At 38.4% G+C, this 26702-nt stretch overlaps 1 protein-coding gene across 3 annotated transcripts in view; it reads left to right on the top strand.

Annotated features, from left to right (window-relative positions):
- The window catches only part of LOC125240593, a 72320-nt gene extending 51792 nt beyond the window's left edge, over positions 1-20528 (top strand). For all 3 annotated transcript variants that reach the window (XM_048148546.1, XM_048148547.1, XM_048148545.1), the window contains one exon: positions 20405-20528. In XM_048148546.1, coding sequence (XP_048004503.1) covers positions 20405-20471 — 67 coding nt within the window. In that variant the 3' untranslated portion in view covers positions 20472-20528. The remainder of the gene's footprint in view (positions 1-20404) is intronic.
- The last annotated feature ends 6174 nt before the right edge of the window (positions 20529-26702 follow it).

The following is a 26702-nucleotide window of genomic DNA, read 5'->3' as shown; positions in this document are numbered from 1 at the left end:
TGAAGTGATTTTAAACTTCCCAACGGTATGGCTAACATGATCATGCAAACGCGATTATTATAGCAAAACGATATCGATGTGGTTTAAACTTCCTAACGATGATATACAATTCTTGCCCAGATATTTGAGGGTTAGGATGTATTTGGGAGTTTAGACCACTGGAATGAGTTTGAGCGAGAATCGCTCGAACGAAATGAAAGTGGTTTAAACTTCCCAAATATATACTACTATTAATGCCTTATATTTTGATTTATCTTACTGTTATTTATGATGAAAGTATTAAAGAATATCAATTGACTCATACTAGTCACTGGTTTCCGCCATGTTGGAATGTTATAAAAATGGCGGACATACAGTGACGGTGGCCAGTTCGAGTACAGACGAGTGAAGAAGTCTTGAATTATTTATTGTAGATTGGTTGTTAATATGTTTGTTATAAGCGAATAAAGTAAAGTGATGGTACAAGTAATAGTTTTCTTCATCAACCCGGTAATGTTCCCAACAGGTCAGAAATGGGACGAAACAAGAATCGGTAAAGATTTTTGCCACGCCACACGAACGTAAGGTTTTCTTTCCTTTGTTTTTTTTTGTGGAAGTACCATTATCTTACTTTACGAAACGTGCACTGAAATTGTTATGGTAAGTGAGACATTTATTTTTCTTTCTTTGGCGTTGTAGAACTGGTTTGATAATCTACCGTCATGACTATATTGCAAAATCTGATGGAATAAAATAATTGTGGTAAATTATATCAATAGATCAATAATACGCATAAAACAAAAGTATAATTATTGATAAAACGTGCAGTAGTCAATCACTTCTCATTATTTCTTAACATTATTGTTTAAAAAAAAAAAGATGTCATCATTACATTTACTTACCCTCAGTACTGTGTATGATTAAAAGTTATAACGATTTCTTATTTTTATGAATCCAAAAAGGAACACAACTTGTTCAGAAAATTGCATATTATTTTACACATTAAGCGCTACGATATGCTGCACCGGTCAATTTGTGACAGTATGTCTTTAAGAAATCGTGGAGTTATGAGTAAACTGGCACTTTGTCAATAGGAATAAACTCTTGATTAAACGATTTTTCCTTTGTATTAGCAATGCCTCGAGTTGTTAAAAACGGCTAACAAAATTTTGCTTCAAATTCACATCTCGGTTTTTGAAAAGTGGTGACATTTATTATACCAGTAAGAAAATAATCATGGGTCAAATACTTGTTACTTAATTATGATACATATTCGAACTTATCAGATTATACAGATCTGGAATACAATTTAAAATAAATATTTAATTATATAAGCTGTGTAAAAATATGTAATCATAAAATATTCTAATATTGCAATTTCTTGAGTCACGGGACACAATATTGGTAAAAAAAATATGTATACATATGGCATGTTGATTTTAGTTCAAATTGAAAATTATAATACAGGGTTACTTGATATAGCCTGTGTGGTGACGGGTTAAGAATTTCACCACCCCCTTTCTTCCCGTGGGTGTCGTAGAAGGCGACTATGGGATATGGGTTAAATTGTGGCGTAGGCGAGAGGCTGGCAACCTGTCACTGCAATGTCACAGTTTCGTTTTCTTTCAACCCCTTATTTGCCAAGAGTGGCACTGAAGCTTTAGTAGTTTCATGTGTTCTGCCTACCCCTTTATGGGATACAGGCGTGATTGTATGTATGTATGTATGTTACTTGATATTTGATGCGTTAAGTACGATATTGATCATAGTATTTTCAATGTATACAAAAGTCATTTCCATCTGACACGTGGCATAATGCCGGACCGTGCCCAAATCCTGGACTAAGTTTTTAAATACTTTGTGTGAATCGAATCCATTCAATTAATCGTTAAATTGAAGGTGTGTCACTGTCTTTCAATTCTGTCACTGAATTTAAAATTTAATGAAATTAACTTTATTGTTGTATTTGTTTTAAATAATACTATTTACTGATTGCGTATTAGTTATCTTTATTATAAATCTTATAACAAGAATCATATTATAATTTGATTAAGATCGCAAAACAATGGCAGTGACAGTGACGGCTAGAAGACGCGGGAGACGTCAACCTCTATTAAGGACGCGTTCCATGTCATCCTTCCTTTTCAGCGATATCTAGCAGGCATAACTATTAGTCGCCCTCTACGAGTGCTTTGAGGTTGAGCTGTCAGTAGCGGCTGTGACTCGGGACCCTCCACCGTCAATGTGGGTGTTGCTGGTGACTGGACTACAGGAGACGACTTTCCAACTGGGACTGATGACTGATCTATAGGTGACGGATGTTCATCTTGGTCTGGATTTTCTGTTCCGGGCTCTGGATCCTCTGTGTCCGGCTCTGCGGAATTGGCAGCTGGTTTCAAGTACCAAGAGTTTCTTTTATAGGTTGCGCCATCATCAGTCTCTACTTTGTAGGCTCGATGACCTTCTTCTGTTACAATTTTTGCTGGTACCCAGTTTTGATGACTTTTCCGTAGCATCACGTTTTCATTAGTTACAAAATCTTTATTTTCTTTTTTTCCTTTGTCTGCCTGTTTCTTTTCCTCTTCCTTGATTTTCTGCAATTTCTTAGTTATATTTCTTATTATTTTTGGTGTAAAAAGTTTACTGTTCGTAGGAAGTGATGTTTTAGTTCTTCTGTTGAACATCCTTTGTGCTGGTGACCCAAGGTCTAACTGTAAGTCTGTATCATCTTCTATGCATTTTTTCATCAGGGTTTTGGCTTCCTGAACATAGCGTTCTGCTAATCCATTGGAGCGCGGAAAATGTGGACTGGATATTCTTTGTTCAATGTTCCATTCCTTTGTAAATTCTGACGGATCTAAGCAAAGTCTTATTTTGTCATTTTTCTTGACTACAACCATGGGTGAAACAGCTGGTGTTGGCTTAGTTACTGGTTTGATTATTTTCTGTTCTACCATGCTATCCAATTCCTCTTTCACTTTTTGTCTTATTGTGTGTGGAATTTTACGTGCCGGACATATTGGTAACTTTGGATTGTCTACTAAATCAATATCATATTTGAACTGTTTTAGGCAACCAATACCTACAAACAAGTCTTCATCATTGGTTGTAATAGTATCAATTCTCTTCACCAAATTTAATTTCTGACATGTGCTCCTGCCAAGTACTGGTGTCACACTTTCCTCAACAACATAAAATTTAATAAGTCTTTGCTGTCCTTTAACTGTGGTCATCAATTTAGCTTCTCCTAAGACATGCATCTTGTGCTTTGAAAAGGATATCAGGCATCTGGTTGTTGATGGATTGAGATGACCTTTTGTTTTGTCCATTATTTGACTGCTAATAACATTGCACCAGCTACCTGAATCAAGTTTGAACATCTCTGTGACTCCATTTGGTAAGGTTAATGGTTCATACCAGTCTTCAGTATCCACATCATCGTCATCATTATTTACAGATGACACCATGAAGCCATCTTCGCTATCATATTCTTCATTCTGGAAAATTGAATCTACAGTTTTTATTTTACAGCATTTGGTAAGATGGTTTCTCTTGTTGCATCTCAAACATATTTTCTTAAAAGCAGGACAATTTCTCCGAGCATGTATAGTATCACATCTACCACAATGAAATGTCTTTTCACTTTTATCTTCTTTCATTGTATTCATGTTATTGTTATCTTCTTTTTTCTTAATGGTTGTGTTTTTACTGTTCCAGGTAACCGCGTCTACAGTAGCAGCCTGCTTCATTGATTTTACTTGCATTTTCACTTGCTCCGCTGAACGGCTGAGGTCAATTGTCTTTTGCAGTGTAAGATCCTGTTCGGCTAACAACTTCTCTCTCAGGGTGTCACTTCTCACTCCTACTATAATTCTATCACGAATGAGGCTGTTCTCTAAGGTACCATATTCGCAGTTCTTCACTTTACTTCTAAGTTCTGTGAGAAATTCATCAAACGGTTGGCTCTCTTTTTGAACTATGGTATTAAATATATACCTTTCATATGACTCGTTGATCTTTGGAGTGAAGTGATTCGTAAATTTGTCTTTAATGGTTTGTAATTGTAACTCCTCAGCGCTTGTAAGGTTGAACGTGTTGTATATCACCACTGCGTCAGGAGCGATACATGCCATAAAGACTGCCACTTGCACCGCTGGTTTTTTTTTCTTCCAGGTTTGTGGCGGTGGCGTACCACTCAAACTGCTGAAGCCACAACTTCCACGCCTTGGCCACGTCTTCATTCTGGTTGATAATGAAATTTTTTGGCGGTTTTATGTTGCAGTCTGGTTTTTCAGCCATACTTGATATTTTTCTATGTCCCTGGTTTCGGCACCATGTATTTGTTTTAAATAATACTATTTACTGATTGCGTATTAGTTATCTTTATTATAAATCTTATAACAAGAATCATATTATAATTTGATTAAGATCGCAAAGCAATGGCAGTGACAGTGACGGCTAGAAGACGCGGGAGACGTCAACCTCTATTAAGGACGCGTTCCATGTCAATTGTATTAAAATGCCGGATTGTATATCCATCTGTTTTAATAATGTGACTTCTTATTGTAAAAAGGAAGTCTTAAGCTTAACCGTAACTAGAAAATTAAAGTTTTGCTATGTTTAATCTGATTGGCAAGAACATGATTGAATGTTACCATATAACGTTTATTTCCAATCAAACTAAGTTCTAAATCTTCATCTGTGAAGCATATGTTGTACGTCAAGTCGTATTAAAAAACTCTATAACAACAATCTAATAATATGATCGTTATCATTTCTTTTAAAAAAGTTTGGTCACCTCTGGTTGTTCGTGAAATCATTTTCGGATATACGAGTAGTAACTTGTTATAAAACAAAAATGTTTTTCCTTATATGATCAATCATCATTAGTATAAATCTCAAATATTTTAACTGTGTTATAGATTTTACAAAGTTCAATTCCATGAAAATTGAAGTGCTTGGTCTCCTCTTGCTTGTTGACGGCAGGTGAAAGGTTACATTTATTATTACTATTCTACAATGGTCAGTGATGGCGCAAGTATCTGATAAATGTATATCAAATCATTCTTCGTATATTACCATGATGATCATGGGTATGTATTCGATGGGAAATCGACAACTAATGTATAATGCTGTGAATTTAATCAATGATATTATTGTTTGTTTCTGAAATAACACTAATTCAATATTAATTGCAATGATGATATTTATATATTGCAATGGTGATAATTCAGGCAAATGAGATATCACTTCACAATTGTAGTCATATGCAGAGTCATATGTAGTCATATGTAGAGTCATATGTAGTCATATGTAGAGTCATATGTAGAGTCATATGTAGAGTCATATGTAGAGTCATATGTAGAGTCATATGTAGAGTGTAACGTAATACGTTACATTCTTAAAAAATAAACATTTAAAACTACTAAATTACCTAACTAAAAATACTACACTACTAATAAACTATATTACATATTAAAATATACAACAATAATGTCTTAAAACTACGTATTTACAAGTATAAAATCATCATCACGCTGATTGATTTAAATATGTCGCGCCGCGGTAAACATTCACTCCCAATAATGTTCACATTCGCGAGTGCATGAATGAATGCACGGGTCGAGGCGCTGTGTCATTGCGCCCATCACTCACTCGTCCATTTTATCTTTGGAGTTGAGTGGAACGCACGTCGTTAATTATCGATCTCTGCTACGGATCAGATACCAATCGAAATTCGTAATCGAATTTAACTGCGTCCCTACGTGTTCCTCAACTTATTAAATTACTGTGGTGTTTTAATTATGTTTAATAGTGTACCCCGAATTGGGTAAGTGGATATATTTTATTTGCTAGCTGCCTAGAATATCGTAGTGCTATTTTATTGCTTTGGAATTTTATCATGCACTATACTATTCCATAGCCACTATTTAAATATGCATAGGTACTCATTTAACTAAAGAAGTAATCTTCCTCATTATTGTACACCCAGACTATACACCCAGATTATACACCCAGAATTGAAGCGCAATATGTGCATAGATGATGCCCAGTTTGGTTTTCGTCCCGGCCTCTCAACAGATTCAGCGATTTTCAGCCTTAAGAGTACAGTTAATTACTATGTGGCAAGGGAATCCTCAGTATACGCTTGTTATCTGGATTTAAGTCGAGCTTTTGACCTAGTTAACTTAAAGTTGCTATGGGACAAACTCTCAAAGTCGAATGTTCCTTCGAAAATCGTGAGTCTGTTGAGATATTGGTACGAGAACCAAACAAACTGTGTAAGATGGGGCGACACAACCTCTAATGAATATAGATTAGAGTGTGGAGTACGCCAGGGAGGCTTGACTTCGCCGGACCTCTTTAGTATATACGTAAACGAGCTGATTGTTGAGCTGAGAAGTACCAGAGTGGGCTGCCATATTGGCACTACATTAGTGTTGAGTTCCTCACTCGTGAGGCACCTCATTTGTACCACTCATATTGTTAATTTGTCGCAGTACTTCACACGGAAAAAATGTATTGCATCACACTTCAACTCACCGCACCTCATTTTACTCGCTTGTGACAGTCGCAACACAAACACCTCACGCCTCACAAAGCATTCACGTACTTCAAATGTCACAAAAACGTCAAAACTCATCATCCACACGCGCGCCTCGCGGCCCTCAAATACTCGCTCGCAACAGTAGCAACACAAACACCTCATTCCTCACAGATCATGCACATACTTCAAATGTCACAAAACGTCAAAAACTCATCATCCACTCGCGCGCCTCGCGGCAGACGCGGCCCTCAAACTCCGTCGCGAGAGTCGACACCTCAAATGAAGTGATCAACCACACGTTCAGTTTTCGAACTACAGACCTTATGGCCGGGACAAAAGGTCCACCGATAAAATAAAATGTATCGTTTGACTCGTTTGTACCGGAAATCGCTTTGTACCGGAAAGACAGAAGAGGCACTGTGACAACAACACTTCAAAAATCCTTTCAAAGTGAAACAGATAGTTACGTTTACCATAAGAGGGAGTGAGACAGACACACGCGGGCTTCAAATTTGTCTCACCAAAAATACGTTACACATGACTCGAAAGAAAACAATCTTATGCGCTGCAAGTTTTCATACATTTTACGCCTTTTTGATCCCAGGATAGTTAACTTGCTCGCAAAAATCGCGCGAAAAATCAGACGATTTCGCGTGAACCACATCTTTTGTCCCTGTCGCATTTGTGAAGTCATGAATAAATGCAGCTGAGATGCAAAATGTTGTTTTTCGCGGCAGGTCTTCATTTTTGAATTTTTTGATAGCTATTATTGTGCTAACACATTGACCAGTATAACATGATCTACCGCAGCAATAGAGTTTGTATGGCTATTGTTATGTGTAATCAGGGAGCTCTCTTAGACTGGACGTTGAAATGGTAACTCAAGTGTTTTGAATATTCGGAATACCAAGCATACCAACACAGAGGGCCAACCACTGAGAAGATGCGTTTACGAAGCTTGCTTAAAAACAATTACAAGATTACTGACCGAAATATAATATAAATTATGTGAAGCATGGTAGTTTAATTAAGTATTTAATCAGTAATAGAAAGAATAATTCATTTCTTAATTCAATAGAATGATAAATAAATCCGACACGAAACGTAATTCACAGGCGGTTGACGTTGACAGTAATGACAGTTTACAGAAGAAAAGTTAGTTTGTACGTACTTAGTTGCATTAGCAATATTTGCATAAAGTTTAGTTTTGTCCTACAGTGATAATCACAGAACTTTATTTATATAGAAAAAACAAGTTCATCTATTTGTATAGGGGCCGAGCGTGTCAAATTTTGTACTGAAGTTGTTTCTTGCCTGTAATTTTAAATATGTCTCAGGCTCTTGATTGTTCATAATTTTTGTGTTGTTGCAATTGAATATCACGTAACGAGGCATTTTTTATGTTTTGATTGACTTCAACTTACAAAAATTGACGCCCGAAAGCTGCAAGCTGCGATTAAAGACGGACAACTCAGTGGATTTCACTGAGTTCATTTGACACGCTAAGTAGGTACGTTTGCTTGATCTATGGTATATATGACATCTGTGGTGATAATACTAATAAATGAGCCAAAATGTAATAATGGTGACAACTTTTACACAATCAAATATACCTGTGATTCTGCCTTAGTGTCATTTGTGTGCAAAAAATAGTGAAACTGAACTGAAAAGACTTACCGGCGTCGCGAATGTTGATGGTGTTTTTAATTACTATCATATTGCTTTTAAAACACATGGAGTGGTAGGTTTGTTATTTTTATGTAAAAGTGGTACTAATTATAAAACAATACGAACTTTAGTTTGTTTTAAAACATGCAGTTTTATGGTAACTATGTTAATCAAAGTATGTTATTATTAAGCTGTTAATAATATGAAACCACTGTAATTTGTAGCAGTAATTTAAATGGAACAAACTGTAAATAATATTATTCAATGGCAAAATTAGACCCAGTTCCATAAAAACATCAAATTAAGTTGTTATGCAGGCCTCTATGACAGTCCTTGAAATATTTTTTAATTTTATCTATTTTCTCTTGTTAAATGTTCAAGTACTCATTATGACTAATGAAATTTAGTATGTGTAAAGGATATTTACCTAGTACACAACTACACATACTAGTTTTTGTTGCCGATGGATTTTGTCAAACAGCCAATGCTAGAAATTATATATATATACAGATCAGTACTTGAAGTAAGACATTGTAACACCTCATTTTTGGAAATGAGGTACTCATACAAACTCATTTGAAATTGATGTCCTACCCAACACTACACTACATGCATGAATAATTTTAGCTACGCCGATGACATGGTGCTTCTCAGCCCATCGATCAGGGGTTTAAGAAAACTTTTGGCAGTGTGTGAGCAATATGCTCATAGCCACGGTCTAAAGTATAACGTACTTAAAACAAAAATGATGGTTTTTAAGTCAGGGAGAGGTCCGACGAATGTCCCGCCAGTGTATCTTGAGCAAGCACAAGTGGAAAGAGTGAAAGGGTTCAAGTATCTCGGACATATGCTCACGGAGGGTTTACTTGATGACGACGACATTGAGCGGGAGCGCAGGGCTTTGGCTGTGCGATGCAACATGCTTGCGCGAAGATTCGCGCGTTGTAGTGATGAAGTGAAGGTGACATTGTTTAGGGCATATTGTTTATGCTTCTACACATGTCAACTCTGGAGCAGATTCACACGACGTGCGATGAGTAAAATTAGAGTCCAGTATAATGACGCATACCGTATTCTAATGAAACTTCCAAGATGCTGTAGCGCGTCAACCATGTTTGCACAGGCCGAAGTTCCTGATTTTTTTGCGATCATTCGTTCCCGCGTCGCTTCGTTCTGGAGCCGCTTAAGAACGTCTGACAACAGTATTCTCCGTGAGCTGGCCGAGCACTTGGACAACCCAATATATAAGTACTGGGTAGCCGTCCACCACGACAGGAATAGGAAGTGACTCCTAGGCTGTGACTGCCTAATTTTTTAGGCATTATTGTATTTTAAGTTTTAATTATTTTTATTTTTATTTACTTTTGTTTTTTTGACATTGTACTGGATTATTTGAAATGGGTATTTACCTGTAAATAAAGAACTATTATTATTATCTCCTTTATTTATTTTCTTTCTTAGGCTAGGCTGTTTATAATATGAATATAAAAGTAAAATACAAAAACACATACAAAACAATATAAAACACATATAAACACATTATAAAAAACCTAACCTAGGGTGCCGCCAGCAGCGGGGCAGGGCCCAAGCTGCCGGTGGTTAGGGCTGCAGAGAGAGGAACCGTCGAACTATCCGTGCTGTGTCCAGGATCACCGCCTTCTGCATCTGGCCCTTGATCCAGCCACCTAGCGAGAGTCTCTTAAGATGTTGGTCGAGACTCTTCGCTATGAGACCGTTCGCTGAAACGACTATCGGAACAATGATCGTTGATTCAACATCCCACATGGCGGTTATCTCGTGAGCCAAGTCTAGGTACTTACTGGACTTGTCCTTCTCGGCTTTCACGAGATTCTCATCATGGGGGATGGTGATGTCAACGAGCACTGCCCGGCGTTGCAGTCGATCTATTATCACAATGTCAGGTTTATTGGCTACAATAGTCCTGTCAGTGATAATAGATCGATCCCAATAGAGCGTGGCACGACCATTTTCGAGAACTGGCGCAGGTAAGTACTTGTAGTACGGTACTTCGCGGTCCACAAGGCCGTATTGAAGAGCAAGTTGCTGGTGAATAATCCTGGCTACGAGATTATGTCTGTGCAAGTACTCGCCGTTAGCAAGATGAGAACAACCGGAAATAATATGCCTGAGTGACTCTCCGGGACGGCGGCATGCCCGACAAATGTCGACCGTACCGTCCTTCAGGATATATTTCCGGTAGTTGTTCGTCATCATAACTTCGTCCGCAATTGCACAGGCAAAACCCTCGGTTTCTCCGAAGAGGTCCCCGAATCGTAACCAGTTCACCGATGCGAGCAGATCTACATCGGGTCCCGTGAGGGCCTTGTAGAACCGCCCGTGTAGCTGCTTGCTCTCCCATACCGCCTTGCGGTCCGCAGTACTTAGTACCACAGGTTTGCGCCAGTTCTGTTTCGCCAAGGAGAGCGGCGTGAGGTTTCCGTCCACTGCCACCACATCACGATGCATCCCGCACTCGTTGTTAAGGAAGTAATTCCTGAGATTGTACACCTCACGGTTGTGGAGATCTTTGGCGTTTAGGAAGCCTCGACCTCCGCACTTCCGTGGGATGTACAATCTCATAACAGACGAGCGCGGGTGTAACATACGGTGTGTGGTAAGCAGTGAGCGGACCCTCCGATCCAGGGCGTCCAGCTCAGTCTGGGTCCACCGTAGTATGCCAAAGGAGTATATGAGTAGAGGCATTACCCAGGCGTTAAAGGCGCGCACTTTGTTGCCTCCTGACAAAAGACTGTTAAGGACTTTAGTCAGCCGACTGAAAAAGCGCTCCTTCACCGACCGTCTAATGCCAACATCCTCAATACCCAACGACTGTGACATACCAAGGTACTTATAGGTTTCTGATTCAGAGATAGATCTGAACGACATCGTCTCAGAAAGTTGTAAATTTTCTGAATTTACAACCTCCCCCGCTGCACATGCATGACCGCACACTTATCGACACCAAACTCCATTCTGATGGCGGTACTGAAAACTTCTGTGGTTTTCAATAGCACCATCAGGTCTTGGGTGTTCGGTGCAAATAGTTTGAGATCGTCCATGTACAGAAGGTGAGAGATGACTTCACCCTCTCTCCGAAGCCGGCAACCTAGCCCAGAATCCTTCAGCAGCGTGCTGAGGGGATTCAGAGCTAGGCAGAACCATAATGGACTCAAACTGTCACCCTGGAATATTCCTCGCTCAATCCTTATGAAGTCCTGCGGGCCAGGGGGCCATCCCTGCCTCCTGGTTGACGAAGGACTGTGGTCCACTGCCTCATACATGCAGCCAGGAAGGATATTAAAGCTGCATCAAGTTTATACAGCTCCAATACCCTTCTCAGCCATGAATGAGGCACCGAATCATAGGCCTTCTTATAGTCAATCCAAGCGGCCGAAATGGCCCCCTTGTTCCGCCGAACTTGTTGGCAGATGGTCATGTCTATGAGGAGGAGCTCTTTAGTACCACGGGACCCAACCCTACATCCATTTTGAGCGGGAGCCAGAATGTTGTTAGCGACAATATGCGCGTTAATTTTTGCTCTCAAAATGGATGTAAGGAGCTTGTAAAGTGTAGGCAAGCACGTGATGGGTCTGTAGTTTTTTGCTTCCGTGGTACTACCGGACTTATAGAGCAGGAAAGTAACACCAGTTGTTAGGGAAGGTGGGAGAGAACCAAGATCGAGGGCTTGTTGAAATTGCGTTGCCAAATGCGAGTGCGAGCATCGAAACCATTTTAGCCAGAAGTTGTGCAATCCGTCCGGTCCAGGACTTTTCCAGTTCTGGGCCGTACGGGTAGCACAACTTACGTCGTCGGGGCTGATGGTGATAGCCCCCATAGGCTCGATGCTCTCGCACTCGCGTTCGACAACGGTCATCCACTCACCCTCCGTGTGTTCGACGGGCACCGACCAGATGCTACGCCAGAAATCAGACATGGCAGTAGCATCCGGCAGCCGCACGTCAGACACACGAGGGTCGGTTTCCTCCCACCTTCGGTATACTTTCCTTTGGTCGCTTTGAAAAAGACGATTCTGCTGGAATCGGTCCACACGCTTTCTGTAGCGGCGAATACGGCTTGCCCATGCATAGACTTTCTGCTTCAGGAAGTCGATGCGCTCTGTGACATTGGCCAAATAGTCGCGGGGCCTGATGTCCGTCCCCGCGAACGCCTGGTTCACAAAGCGCATTACTCGGGGGCGATTATTACCCCCTCTGAAGCAGATCAGCTTTGCAATGAGAGTCCTAAACGAGTTGATACGACGCTCGATCCGTACTTGCCATGCAGGGACACCTTCGGCGGTCCTAGTTGCACGGTCAGCGTCCGGAAACTTGACTCGAGCAACACGGCACGCCGCGATGGCCCCGCAGTACATGATCGAGTGTGTATCATCTAGATCTTTACTAGTCCGCATATATGGATCTAGTAAAGCATTTAAGGCTCCTATTAGCGCTAGATTGCGTCTATTCATGGGCAGACGTGGTAATCGTGGCCTAGGATTGCTTGTGGAGCGATACTGCGTAATCGCCTCTTCCAAAGACCTCCTCAGTTGCTCATTGGCAGGCTCACTCTCGCTCTGACTCGCGAAGTCCCCGCCGTCGTTACCGGAATCAACCCGCGGCGCCTCCGGTGCCAGGTCGGGTTCGGGCACCGGGTCCGGCGACATGGCGGGCAAATCCCGCCCCGAGGCAGGGTCCGCGCGAGTAGCGAGAGCCTCCTGGCGGAGCCGATCAAGTGTGGCGTCATCCAACCGCTTTGACCGCTGAATGACGCGCACCTGATCCGATAGCCGCTGCTCCGATACGGTGGTGGATGGCTCGAGTGCCTGAAACAGAGGCAGCATTCTCGAACGGTACGCGGATAGCCGGGTTCCCCCCTCTGTGGCCCCGTAATAGGCGCGCATGACATTCTCGTTTATTTCTCGAGTCCATGTCATGCGACGCACTACACCACCGGCAGCGGGAGCCGTGGGCGGGGCAGGATGTCCCGCAGGCCCCAAGCGTGCCGGCAGCGGTGGCCGCCCTCGTCGCGCAGGTGGTCGTGGCGGCGGCGGCGGCGGCGGCCCGCTCTCGTCGCTGGACCCGTCGGTGTCGGGCGCCGTGGCGAACTCGTCGCCCGACGACGATGCGGACGGGGAGCTGGACGAGGCGGGCGGTGGGCGTGCGTTTCTTTGTGCCGCTTTGGTGCGTGACCTCGTTAACATTTTCACAAATTTCACAATGCACTTATCGCCGTTTGACAGTTCATGCTGATATCCGTGTATTTAGATAGTATAGTAATTCGTTGGATGTTCTTCATTGTACATGATTTTAATGTAGCGTAAGAAATACACATAAACTGAACCACAAAAACCAAGAACGGCGATAAAAATACTATAAAAATAAATAAAATTGTGAAAATTTATCCAAAGACACGTCCGTCAGTGTCAGCGGTTTTTTTTTTATTATTATTATTATTATTTGTATGTCTTACCATATCTCGGGACCATGGGGTCCCGGACTTTTGGGAGGCATGTGTGGGGCCGAAGCCAACAGCACAGAGGCCCTTTTAGACACTTTAATCTAAAGGCAAGGGATACACCTGGCGGATACCATCCCCGAGCGCACAATATGATACATCCGGAGATGGTCCCCGCCAGGTGTAAAGACTATTTCAGTGCAGCACTTTTGTGTTGCGATGGGAACTAAGGTCATAGGCTATTGTTGTGCAAGTTGGATGGACTGGATAATGGTCTATGGGGGGAGACTATCGGACACCTGCCATGACAACTAGTCTCAAGATTGTAAAAGACAGGCGGTGACTCGCCAACTCATTGAGTGGGCCCTGCAAAACGGCCGCACGCACGGTGCGACAACAGAGCAACACTTGAAGAGTGGCTGAAAGGTTGTCGAGAGGTGAGACTGCGGTAGCCAGATCCCGGTGATCCGTTCAGCAGGCCGCCGGCGTTATGACATTTTACACTTCCAACCTGGAGCATAGGTCCCGCTCTTGCGAATCCACTCTGGCCGGCCGGTTAAGGCAAGCGCAGAGGCGAGGGCTAGATGGAAGTGCCCTCTGGAATAGGGGTCCGCGGTGTCGCCACTCACCGTCAGCTCGCCACAAGCTGCCCCCGCGGGGTTATTATTATTATTATTATATATTTGCTCATAGTCATTGTGATTGTGACCTTTTGTCAACCAACCCTCCATTTTGTGATAAAAATAATAATTGCATTTTAATTTCTCATTTTCTTAATTTACATTGCCTTTTTGTAATCTCCGTATCTGAATTGTGAATTTCCACGGCAACACAACTACTATATATATATATGAATAATAAAATATTTTGATCGTAGTACAAGGTATACAATTAACGCTACTATGGTACTTATTGGTAGATATCAACAAGGAGGATACCTATGGCACAATGTAACATGTATCTTATGGAATCAATGTTTGATGCACGTGGACGGACGTGTTAGTGTAAAGCACGTGGATGAACGTGCGAGTCTTTTAAGCGCGTGGATGGACGTGCGAGTATTTTAAGCGCGTGGATGAACGTGCCACTTTTGAAGCGCGTAGATGTACGTGCGAAGCTTTTAATTTTAATACACGTTGATGAACGTGCTAACGTTTAATTTTAATCTTAATAAATAATACATTAAACAATAATATAAGTAGTAGAATTCTTACTGATATAAGCAATCGATTCAAAATAATCAACCAAAAATAATATTTTTATATTTTATTACACGCCTTATGTTAACAATCGGGATACATAGTTGGGAAAACTTAAATAAAATGTTAGTCAATTACAGATAATTTGAGGCGCAATGCCATGTTCATGAGTGCTTTTATTATTTGAGTTATTAATTTTACTATGTTCATAAATACCTACAAAATCATCTTAAAAAAAATTGTTTTATCAATGACATTATGAGAGTATATGCGTTATGTGATTTTAGTAACACGGAAAACCAACCTATTATTAGACGGACACGTAATCTCGCTTGCCCGTATTATATAAAAATGATTACCTTAATGATATGATAGATCATTTTGTCGACTTCAAATGAAAAAAAGATCTTCGTAAATTCGATATTATTCAAGGCGATATAATGTGTTATTTAATAAAAAAATAAAGGGTAACTATATATAATATTAATTGAACACAAGTACATCGCTATAATGCATGCATAAATTCTGGTCTCATGGCTTATAATATATATGCAGTTCTTGGTTTTTCTTCAGAAAGCTTAAATCGCTCAAACTACATTGCGATGATGTTTCATAAAGCGGTTATTAATTAGTTTTATTCACATTATACCGCGAATATCGCTGCATTAGATAAGTTTTGATTTATTTATTTAATTAATATAAAAGTACACTTCAATCTTTAATAACTTATATTATGATCGACAATGTCAAACATTACAATTATGGCGACTTTTTGATTGGTTAAGTAGTACAGTAACTACATTTTTCTCTTTTGGCTACCCGTATCTAGTTCTTTATGTGTAATATAACCTTGGGTGCTCATTCTCAAAAATAAAGTAACAAAGAACATTATGTTTTAAATTATTATGCTCGAATCAGAAGTAACAATAAATTTGAATAACATACGCAACTTATACTTATTACTTAGCATATTTTGTTGGTGATATATTTGGTACATACTAAAAGTCAAGTACATATACCTCGTATCGGTTATGAAGAGACCTATCCAAGTATCTGTTATGACTCTTTGTAAGACAAATATTCTGCGATATACTTACATTCGTTAAGAATAATATAAAAGGTTCAATGTATAAACCCATTTCATAGATATCAGGAATAAAACTAAAATGTAGAAACCCAACATAATATTCATTGTCTAAATTCGCAATAGCTTAGCAACACTTGATGTATATGTGGATAGACCTCTTGATAATTATATGAAAACCCCATAGCTTGTAAGCAGTACGAATAATGATTATTCATATACCTTATCTATGTCTTTGCAGCCACATTGCTTATGTATATAATATCTAACGGCTGTCGCTATAATAAATAGCAATAGAAACATGTGACAATCATATTAACTTGTTGACAAAAATGAATCTCAAAAGTTCTTTGACAAAACCTTATTTTTACTATAATCAGAAATACAGATCAATTTAATTCCACTTATATGGGCCTATAACCTAAATAAAATAACTTGGAATTGACTTAAATTAATTATATCCCCAATATATAAAGAAGTTTACTATTTCGACATACTATTGTATCAATCTTAACTAGAACCTAAAAAAAGTAATAATGATAACAGAATAAAAAAAAATAAAGACGTACACCGTGCACCATAGTCGTGTATTTGCGATGGTGCTTAAATATAGACCGTCAACCAAATCTTGTCACTAGAAAAAGGCGGCAAATTTAAAAAATCGCGGGCTAGCAACACTAGTTTTGAAAATCGGTGGAAATTCGCGTGTCATTTGTATCTTATCTGTGGAAACCTCCACCCTACGAAAAAGAGAAATAACTAGCATATATCCGTCCCTTTTTAAAATACATTATCTAATTCGTAAGGAAGTAAAGGATGAGTATACGCGTTTCACATGTTTTTTTTATTAGGGAGGCATTCCAATGCTGCAGGCCCAATGAGCCCCTTGAAAAAAAAACTGTGGCTGTTCGACGTACATTGCTGGTTTTTGTTCGTTTTATAGGGATACCATACTTTAGTTCGATGTACATTGCTACTGCCAAACTTTGGTTGACAGGCTATAGTTGTTTAATATAATATGTATAATACGTTACAAATGGTAAATAAATAATTAGGCACGATATTTCATTAATGACGGGTTATTTGAGTATTTAAAGATTCTGCAGATGTGTATACTGCATAAATCAGAAAAATCTTAAATATAATTACTCAGTATAGCGATATATTAATAAGTGACGACAATAATTTATTTAATCATTACGACTATCGATACATTGGACTTATTAAATTGATTACCGAACCATAATAATTTTACCATAATTTCAAAGACAGTCGAAATTTTATGTTTCTAAAGAAAGTGTTGCAAGTTTCAGATCAAGGACCCAGGAGCGTCCAGGTGAAAGGGCCAGGGTCTGGTATTCATTTACCACCCAGGAGTGCCCAGGTGAGAGGGTCGGGGTGTAGATTCACTTCCGACCCAGGAGTGCCCAGGAGAGAGGGTCAGGGTAAAGATACCTCTGTTTCGATCGTCGACTGAGTCCTTAAATGTTGGCATGGTATGCGAGCTTGCGTCTGGCGGCGCAATATCCGGCGTCCGTGATGAGCAGCTGCGGCAGCAGGCTGACAGAGATTGGGTGGCCCATGATACTATTGCCCCGTAGCGGCACGGGAATTCCGTTCAATCATGTGATGAGGTGGTGATATCATAAAATCGTGTAAATATGTTCTTTTTGCTTGTTTCGCGAGTGAAGTGTTGCATTGTTTACTGAAATATGTTTATAACTTGTAATTAATTTAATCATCATAATTTAATTGGATGTAATGAATTTAATTAAATGTAATGAATTTAATTGGATCTCAATAATTTAATTGTATCGAAGTAAATCTTATTCATATATTTATTTTTCACAGGCCTATATCTGATTAATGCACTTGAACTTACACTTGATAAGGTTTATAGAAATATTTAAAAATCCATTTTTAGTATACGTAAGTTAGTTTTATTATAATTGAGAATTACTCTTCCATAAATAAATAATATTTTGCTAATATCAGTCTTACAGCATATCGTAATTATGTGGTAAAGGTATCGGTGTGAAGTGTTATATGTTTTGTATTTCTATTGTTTAAGAATTATTTCAAATGCATATTATACTACACTTTTTTTTGTTGTATAAACTGGTATTGTCTTTCTTTTGAATTATTTCACATTAAGCTTTGGCGAAGGGTTGGTGGCCTAGCGGTAAGAGCGTGCGACTTTCGATCCGGAGGTCGCGGGTTCGAACCCCGGCTCGTACCAATGAGTTTTTCGGAACTTATGTGCGAAATGTCATTTGATATTTGCCAGTCGCTTTTCGGTGAAGGAAAACATCGTGAGGAAACCGGACTAATCCCAATAAGGCCTGGTTACCCTCCGGGTTGGAAGGTCAGATGGCAGTCGCTTTCGTAAAACTAGTGCCTACGCCAAATCTTGGGATTAGTTGTCAAAGCGGACCCCAGGCTCCCATGAGCCGCGGCAAATGCCGGGATAACGCAAGGAGGAAAAAAAAAAGCTTTGGCGAAGGGTCTCGCCTCGAACAGGATGGCCGAGCTGTAAGAGTAATTATTTATTAATGCCTTATATTTTGATTTATCTTACTGTTATTTATGATGAAAGTATTAAAGAATATCAATTGACTCATACTAGTCACTGGTTTCCGCCATGTTGGAATGTTATAAAAATGGCGGACATACAGTGACGGTGGCCAGTTCGAGTACAGACGAGTTGTAGTGAAGAAGTCTTGACTTATTTATTGTAGATTGGTTGTTAATATGTTTGTTATAAGCGAATAAAGTAAAGTGATGGTACAAGTAATAGTTTTCTTCATCAACCCGGTAATGACGACGGTCTGGCTCAGTCGGTAGTGACCCTGCCTGCTGAGCCGCGGTCCTGGGTTCGAATCCCGGTAAGGGCATTTATTTGTGTGATGAGCACAGATATTTGTTCCTGAGTCATGGATGTTTTCTATGTATATAAGTATGTATTTATCTATTTAAGTATGTATATCGTCGCTTAGCACCCATAGTACAAGCTTTGCTTAGTTTGGGGCTAAGTTGATCTGTGTAAGGTGTCCCCAATATTTATTTATTATTTAATGTTCCCAACAATAGTCACTATTACTATAAGCGTGCCGTCACTATAAGCGTGCCGTTCAGATTTGAGGAGTTCCGTTCTGACCATCATCAGGAGTTCCACTGCACCAAATGTCACTGTTCTGGACGTAAGGGCATGCTGTTCCTATAAAAATACCAAAGTCACTATAAGCGTGCCGTTCAGATTTGAGGAGTTCCGTTCTGACCGTCATCAGCACTTCCACTGCACCAAATGTCACTGTTCCGTACGTAAATTCATGCTGTTCCTTTAAAAATACAAAAATCACCATATGTATGCCTTTCAGATTTGTGGAGTTCCCTCGATTTCTCCAGGATCCCATCATCAGAATTGGGTTCTGAGAAAAATGGGACCAATCTGTATGCATATACATTCAATCAAAAAAAAAATTTCAAAATCGGTCCAGTAACGACGGAGATATCGAGGAACAAACATAAAAAAAAGAGCCGTTACAGAGGCAAACTATGCGTTTTCAATTTTTTCCAATTCCAATTTTTCTGGGCCTGGCTTTGGGGAATAGACTTTTATGTAGGGTTTCAAAGATCTATGCACGACTCTGTAAATGACGAATAACAGTTCGGAAGTAGAAAAAATAATATACCAGTCACAAATATAGCCAATATTATTACAAAAAACCCAAACCCTGTACATCGATCTAAATGTACCGGGTAGTTTAGATCGATGCTTATACAAGGTGTTCAGTAATTTTAGACGATCTGTCGGACTACAGCTTTGCAAAAAAGAGTAGGTAGAAATGGAACTATATTTTTTATCATAGCAACACTTAACTGTTTTCTTTGAAAAGTGTCACAACCTGTCAAAATAGTTGCCATCCATGCAATAGTATTTTATGCAACAGGGGTTTAAAGGAGGTCAAAAAAGGCGAGTGGCGTGGGTAATTTGAGACGAAGCCGAAAATTGATATTAAGACGCCACGAGTATTTTTTTGACTCAGTTAAACACCGTTGCATACAATAGTTTTTCTACGACCATGCACTTAGTTTTTATTAGTTTTCTTGAATTATTTTCGTGAAATTCACACTGTGTCCTGTATTTTGACGCAAAGGTTTGCATTGTCAGCTCAGCTGCCCAAAGCCTTCACGCGCGCAGCATTGTTATAACAATGCGTTGCCATGGTTACAGAGCCAAACAATGCGCTTTCAGTTTTTTCGTTACTGCGCGCATGCGCGGGAAGACTTTTAAAGATCTATGCACGACCCTGTAAACAACGGAAGTAGGGAAAACGATTTACATAGACGGTGCACGGTGGCGGCCCTGTTATTTTTTACTCTTTTCTGCCAGGATTTTTAGTCGTCATCCCTATTGTCTTATTGAACAAAAATTTGTCTGTTTGATTATAGTCAATGGAGTTATCCCGAACGTAAACCGTTTTGTGAGAAGAGAATAACACCACCGCCGTTTTACTGACACGTGAACGCTGGCGAGGGACGGCTGCGCACAAACAAATAAAACGTTACCATCTTATATCGGGCGTTTTACTTATTTTTTCACCATTCGCAAAGGGTTCTTTTCTTACCTGTGTGCGTAGCCGAATGACACGAACGCTCACGAAACGAAACGCTCGTAAATATCTATCTCTATCGCTCTCCAATGAGCGACAGAGCCAGGCGCTTTCGTTTCGCGTCACAGAAATGCCATACGGCTACCGTAACGGCACCTGCGTGGAGGGAACAAAGTGGCACTCTTCCTCCCTGCACACATTTTCTTACATAACATTTTTTAATGTTTATATAACATATTATGATATAAAAAAATACACGCTCGTCGGTTTCGAGTAGTTGGTCTTTTTCGCGAAAAAAGATTCAATTTCTTTTTCAGAATCTAAATATAGGTACATTTAATTTCCTACTCAGAATCACGAGCCCTTACGATCCTACTAGGTAAAAAAAGCGTCCCAAATTAATTTTTCCACTTCGTTACCATTTTTCAAAGACTTTGTACAGCCGTTACAAAATGGAATGTAAGCAAAATGATCATTGAGGTATATGTACAATGAAAATGATAGAAAATTTTGGGACCATTTTTTGTCTGTTGTTTTTTGTCCTAGATCGAAAGGGCTCGTGATTCTGAGTAGGAAAAAACATAAAATTATACTTTATAAAAACATAATATACGTTATAAAAAAATAAGGTAACTACCTTAGAAAAAAAAATTTTGGAGATTGTTCTCGCGAAAATGGCCACTTATAATCTGGCCTTTTTGCAATATTTCCCCAATCACCTCCGACTGCACCTACTGAAAAGGCTTAGCCATAGTACGTAACAAATGAAACAAAATCAACATTGCTTATCTTTATTAATATAAAGTAAGTACAATAATAACCATGTTTGCATGACATTTAACCTTTTCACTATCGACACCATGACTTTCATCTTACGAGTATTACTAAATTAATTACAGCTAAATGGTTAGGTTAGGTTTCCATGATTTGTTGACTAGATATTAAAATATGGCCTAAAAACTAGTCTGTCTCTTTAGGTATTTCAACAATGTGATAGATATTTAAGTAAAATTTCACGTTCTATGTTTCTATTTTCTAACATGTATGCCATACGAATAAATAAATAACAATGTGAACAAAATCTACCCTCAAATGCTTTAAACCTGGGGATCATTTTTTGAATTTCGAACGCACGAATTCGCCGACGGAAAACGACGTAATGCTATTTTTGAAAAAGGACGGCTAGTAATTTTAAAACTAGTGGTAATGACTACTCGTTTTCGATTCTGTTAGTAGAATTTAAATCGCTAGTAGTGGAGATATTATTGAAAGAATTTCACGAAATCGAATGGCCGAGATTCAAAAATCGGCCCCCAGTTCAGGATCAAAGAAAAGATTACACGACCAAATTAGAAAGTTAAAAACAGGTGGCTCAGTGAGAGATCCGCTTTTATTTGTATTTGGCTGGTTAACCAAGAAATGTAATCACCCGAAAAACTACAAAATCATTTGTTAATGTTTTTTTTAAATACCTGAAGAAAACAGAGTACCTAATATGTTGTAGTACAGTCAACAACAGCTTGGAGTCACTTTTATTTTAACCCTTTGGATAAATGTTGCGCTTGATGGGTGAGGTGAGGGTGGCGACAAGAGGCTACTTGACCCTTTTTAAAAGTATATCTTATATTATTAATTACTGTCCAATTTACCGAAAACTATAGTGCCATATTTTATTACGACTTGAAACCCGATAAAAAACATTTTTAATGTATACTCTATAGGTTGTCTGCGCATGACGTAAATCGAATAGAACACAAATTTTTCCGACATTTAAGTATGATGCATAAAGTTCATCATGTTAGTGATTGACTCCACATAAAGTTAAGTTAGGTTCTATGACGTCACTACATGTCTGACAGCGTTTTCGGTAGTCAAAGTTAAAATAGTTATTTGTTATACAAGGGGGCAAAGTTGTATTTTAACGCCGAGTGTGGAATTGAAAAACGAGCAAGTGAAAGGATTCTATAGTTGAACCACGAGCGAAGCGAGTGGTTCGAAAATAGAATCCTGAACTTGCGAGTTTTTTAACACACGAGAAGTAAAATACATTTGCACCCGAGTGTAACACAAAACTTTTCCCCTCACTATAGCGAGGAAACTACAACGCAAAAATGCGTTTATCACTGCTTCCAGTAGTTCCACAGGTGGTAAATCATCTTTATTACTAGATTCACCTACTTTTATCAATTTTAAAGCAGTTAATTTGACTTTATTCAAGGACAAATTACTTTACCCACTAGTGGATAAAATGCGTTTTTACCCGCTGGTATTAAAGGACAAAACACGTGTTTCCGAGCTAGTGAGGGAAAAAAAATATTACACACATTTTTAATCGAAAATACGTAGCCACCATACACTTTTAATACCCAAAATCTATAAACATTGGTTTCTTATGTCAAATACTACAGAAAACAATCATTTCTTGTGCCAAATTCGATATGAGTCTGCGAAATTTTCAAGATAGGAAAAATTGTTTTGGTTGACCTCTATATTTATTAAATTTTGATAAATATAATTCCTTATTTATTATGTTATGTAACACCCAATGATATCATTTAATAATAACAATTTAGCGAAATACATTAAATATACGTTTGTATATAGGGTGTTTGTTACCAAATTAGTCACGGATATTTAATTAACATTTTCATGTTTTTTTAGTTTTCATTTCCTTAACAAACAAAATATTTAATTTATTTTCTAAATAACCATCCCCTATAATGTTATTGCCTGTCAGGATGTTTAACACTGTCTCTCATGTCACGTTAACAATGTCTAGAGAGATCATACAGATAACACATTTGTTTCCTAGTTTTGTCCAAAAAAAAACATAACAAAACCTATGATGTTTCATACATAAATTTAATATAGGAACTTCAGGAGCGGAGTACTATCAGCCGTAAAAATATCCGGGTCTAATTTGGTAACACCGTATATGTATAACACATGTATAACGAACTTACTTTCTTGACTCACGTATACAAATATACATACATCTAGAAAAATAGGTTTGAATAGACTATTACAATTGAGATACCGCCATTATTTTAATAAACACATATTTTCAGAAAATACAGCTTGTCCTTTGTGGTTTTTAGCTCTAAAATTTCGTTAAAATCTGTAATAGGATGAAAAACCTACACATGTAGTGCGAAATGTTTTCCTTCGTGTTTCACGGAAACTCACGAACGTGTCATGCTAGTTCGGTAAATCTAGGGGTTGCAATTAGAAAAACCTAGCATAATTTTTTTTTTCTAAATATGTTTTTTTTAGATGAAAAAATAATACGTTCTTCGTGATTTGTAACGTTTAAATTTTAAATCACATTTTAATTCGATAAGCATTCAGTATACAAACGTTTATTGGGGAATTCCCGATGCGGCGTGGAGCGCGGAGAGGCGGTGGTGTTGCCAACAGTAAATAGCGATAACTATTACTAACTACAGATTTCGTAAATGATAGTTTTATAAAACCAGAAATTAAAGTTAATAAATTAAACTAGTTTAATAGTTAGCATAAAGCCTAAAAAACCGTACAAAAGTATTAACTGCTTTGCAAGTTTTGAGATTTCGTACTTTAGAAAAAAAAACTTACTCCAGAAAACTGTTTTTTTTTTTGTCACGGTTTTTTTTTCAAGTTAGAAAAAAAAACCGTTTTTTGCAACCCTAGGTGAACCTTAGTACTTCTCGTACTGAGACTGACTGAAATATGACACGTTCGAATTTCCGTGAAAACACGAAGGAAAAACGTTGTGCTACTGCAGTACGTTTTAGTCAGTCTTCATTCAAATCAAAAGAAAAGAAGAGGATAGTCTTCTTTTCTTTTGATTTGAATTTATCATAATATTAATAATATTAATAATTGTAATTGATCTTAGGTAAAATTATTACGTTTATATCTTAAGTAAAAGATTGTCGTGAAATCGCGCAACAGTCGCTAGAAAACGAACACAGCTCTAAAAAGTCTCTGTCTGTAGAGTACACTATTGCGTTGCGATACATGTGCGAATGAGAGGATGTTTGAAACGAGCGGCGATAGCAACGAGTTACGAATTTCCTTTTCGCACGTGTATCGTACGACGTTTTTCTGTACAGATGGCCCTCTGTAAGTTTCGACCTGACAAGAAATGTTCCTCTTCTCGCACTAGTGCGTAAACAAAACACCATCTGTACTGAAATAGTTATTTGTTATACAAGGGGGCAAAGTTGTATTTTAACACACGAGAAGTAAAATACATTTGCACCCGAGTGTAACACAAAACTTTTCCCCTCACTACAGCGAGGAAACTACAACGCAAAAAAATGCGTTTATCACTGCTTCCAGTAGTTCCACAGGTGGTAAATCATCTTTTCCCCTCACTAGCTCGGAAACACGTGTTTTCTCCTTTAATACCAGCGGGTAAAAACGCATTTTATCCACTAGTGGGTAAAGTAATTTGATCTTGAATAAAGTCAAATTAACTGCTTTAAAATTGATAAAAGTAGGTGAATCTAGTAATAAAGATGATTTACCACCTGTGGAACTACTGGAAGCAGTGATAAACGCATTTTTTGCGTTGTAGTTTCCTCGCTATAGTGAGGGGAAAAGTTTTGTGTTACACTCGGGTGCAAATGTATTTTACTTCTCGTGTGTTAAAAAACTCGCAAGTTCAGGATTCTATTCTCGAACCACTCGCTTCGCTCGTGGTTCAACTATAGAATCCTTTCACTTGCTCGTTTTTCAATTCCACACTCGGCGTTAAAATACAACTTTGCCCCCTTGTATAACAAATAACTATTATTACTAGATTCACCTACTTTTGTCAATTTTAAACCAGTTAATTTGACTTTATTCAAGGTCAAATTACTTTACCCACTAGTGGATAAAATGCGTTTTTACCCGCTGGTATTAAAGGACAAAACACGTGTTTCCGAGCTAGTGAGGGGAAAAGGGTATTTTTGTTTAATTTCTGATTGGAGTACATGTATACTTTAATATATACCTAATTATAACAAAAATGTTAGTACCATTATTTCGTTATATTACATTCGTTGTTATTACAAACTATTTTATATTTACGTAAACGCAACTTATATAACTTATATTAATTAACTAAAGTAATAATTTTTCACCAATTTAATACTTTTTCATACATACAATTTTAAAACGTTAAAAACTCAATTTATTTGCAATCACAAAACATTCACGTCGCCAATATTGATATACTTAATCGCTTTATAGTTAATGTCGCTAATGTAATGTGTTATGTAATGTATGTGTATGTGGCTACTCGACCCTTGCTTAAAAGTTTGTCTTATATTATTAATTAGTTTAATTACTGTCCAATTAACCGAAAAAAGATCACTATATTTTATTATGGCTTAAAAACCGCAGAACATATTTTTAAAGTAAACTTTTTTTTTAATTTATTTAGGTAAACAAACAGTCACTACAAAACAGGCTTATATAAAGTATAATAATAGTGTTTACAGTATGTGTGACCAACACCGTTCACCACTTACTAAATACAGTACATTAAATCATTCGGAGGGTTTTTCATACTATTACGTAATCAGGCAAAAACAACATCAGCCATAATAATCTATAGATTATCTGTGAATAACGTCATTCAAGACAACAACACTTTTTGACATTTGACGAGGACTGATGTCAGTGCCTGACTCAACATGAAGTTAGTTCGTTTTCTATGACGTCACTACACGGCCGTTTCCGGTGGCCAAAATTTAAAAAAAAACTTACATTTTTAATTCAAAATACGTAGTCATCGTAAACTATTAATACCCAAAATCAATAGTGGTTTCTTATGTCAAATATTACAGAATATAATCATTGCTTGCGCCAAATTAGATATGAGTCTAGTAGCCTACAGTAAAGTACACATAGTGTCGTTGGCGTGCGTACAAATGTATGGAAGTCGTATGAGTACGCATGAAGTAACTTTCATGTTTCAACACACTTGCCCGTGTCAACAATATTGCCGAACCTTTTTAGGCTCATAAGCAGAGATCGGACGGATTTGCGACATTCTTATTGACTTACGTCATTTTAATGACTTTTAGTATGAGATGACGCACAAAAATCCGAACTCTGCTCATAAGTCAAAAATTCGAGCCGAGATTCGAACCCAGGACTACCGG

This window comes from Leguminivora glycinivorella, chromosome Z (assembly GCF_023078275.1).
Source record: "Leguminivora glycinivorella isolate SPB_JAAS2020 chromosome Z, LegGlyc_1.1, whole genome shotgun sequence".
NCBI classification, from domain to species: Eukaryota; Metazoa; Arthropoda; class Insecta; order Lepidoptera; family Tortricidae; genus Leguminivora; species Leguminivora glycinivorella.
Note: the sequence above shows the minus strand (reverse complement) of the source record. Positions and strands in the feature narration are given on the sequence as shown.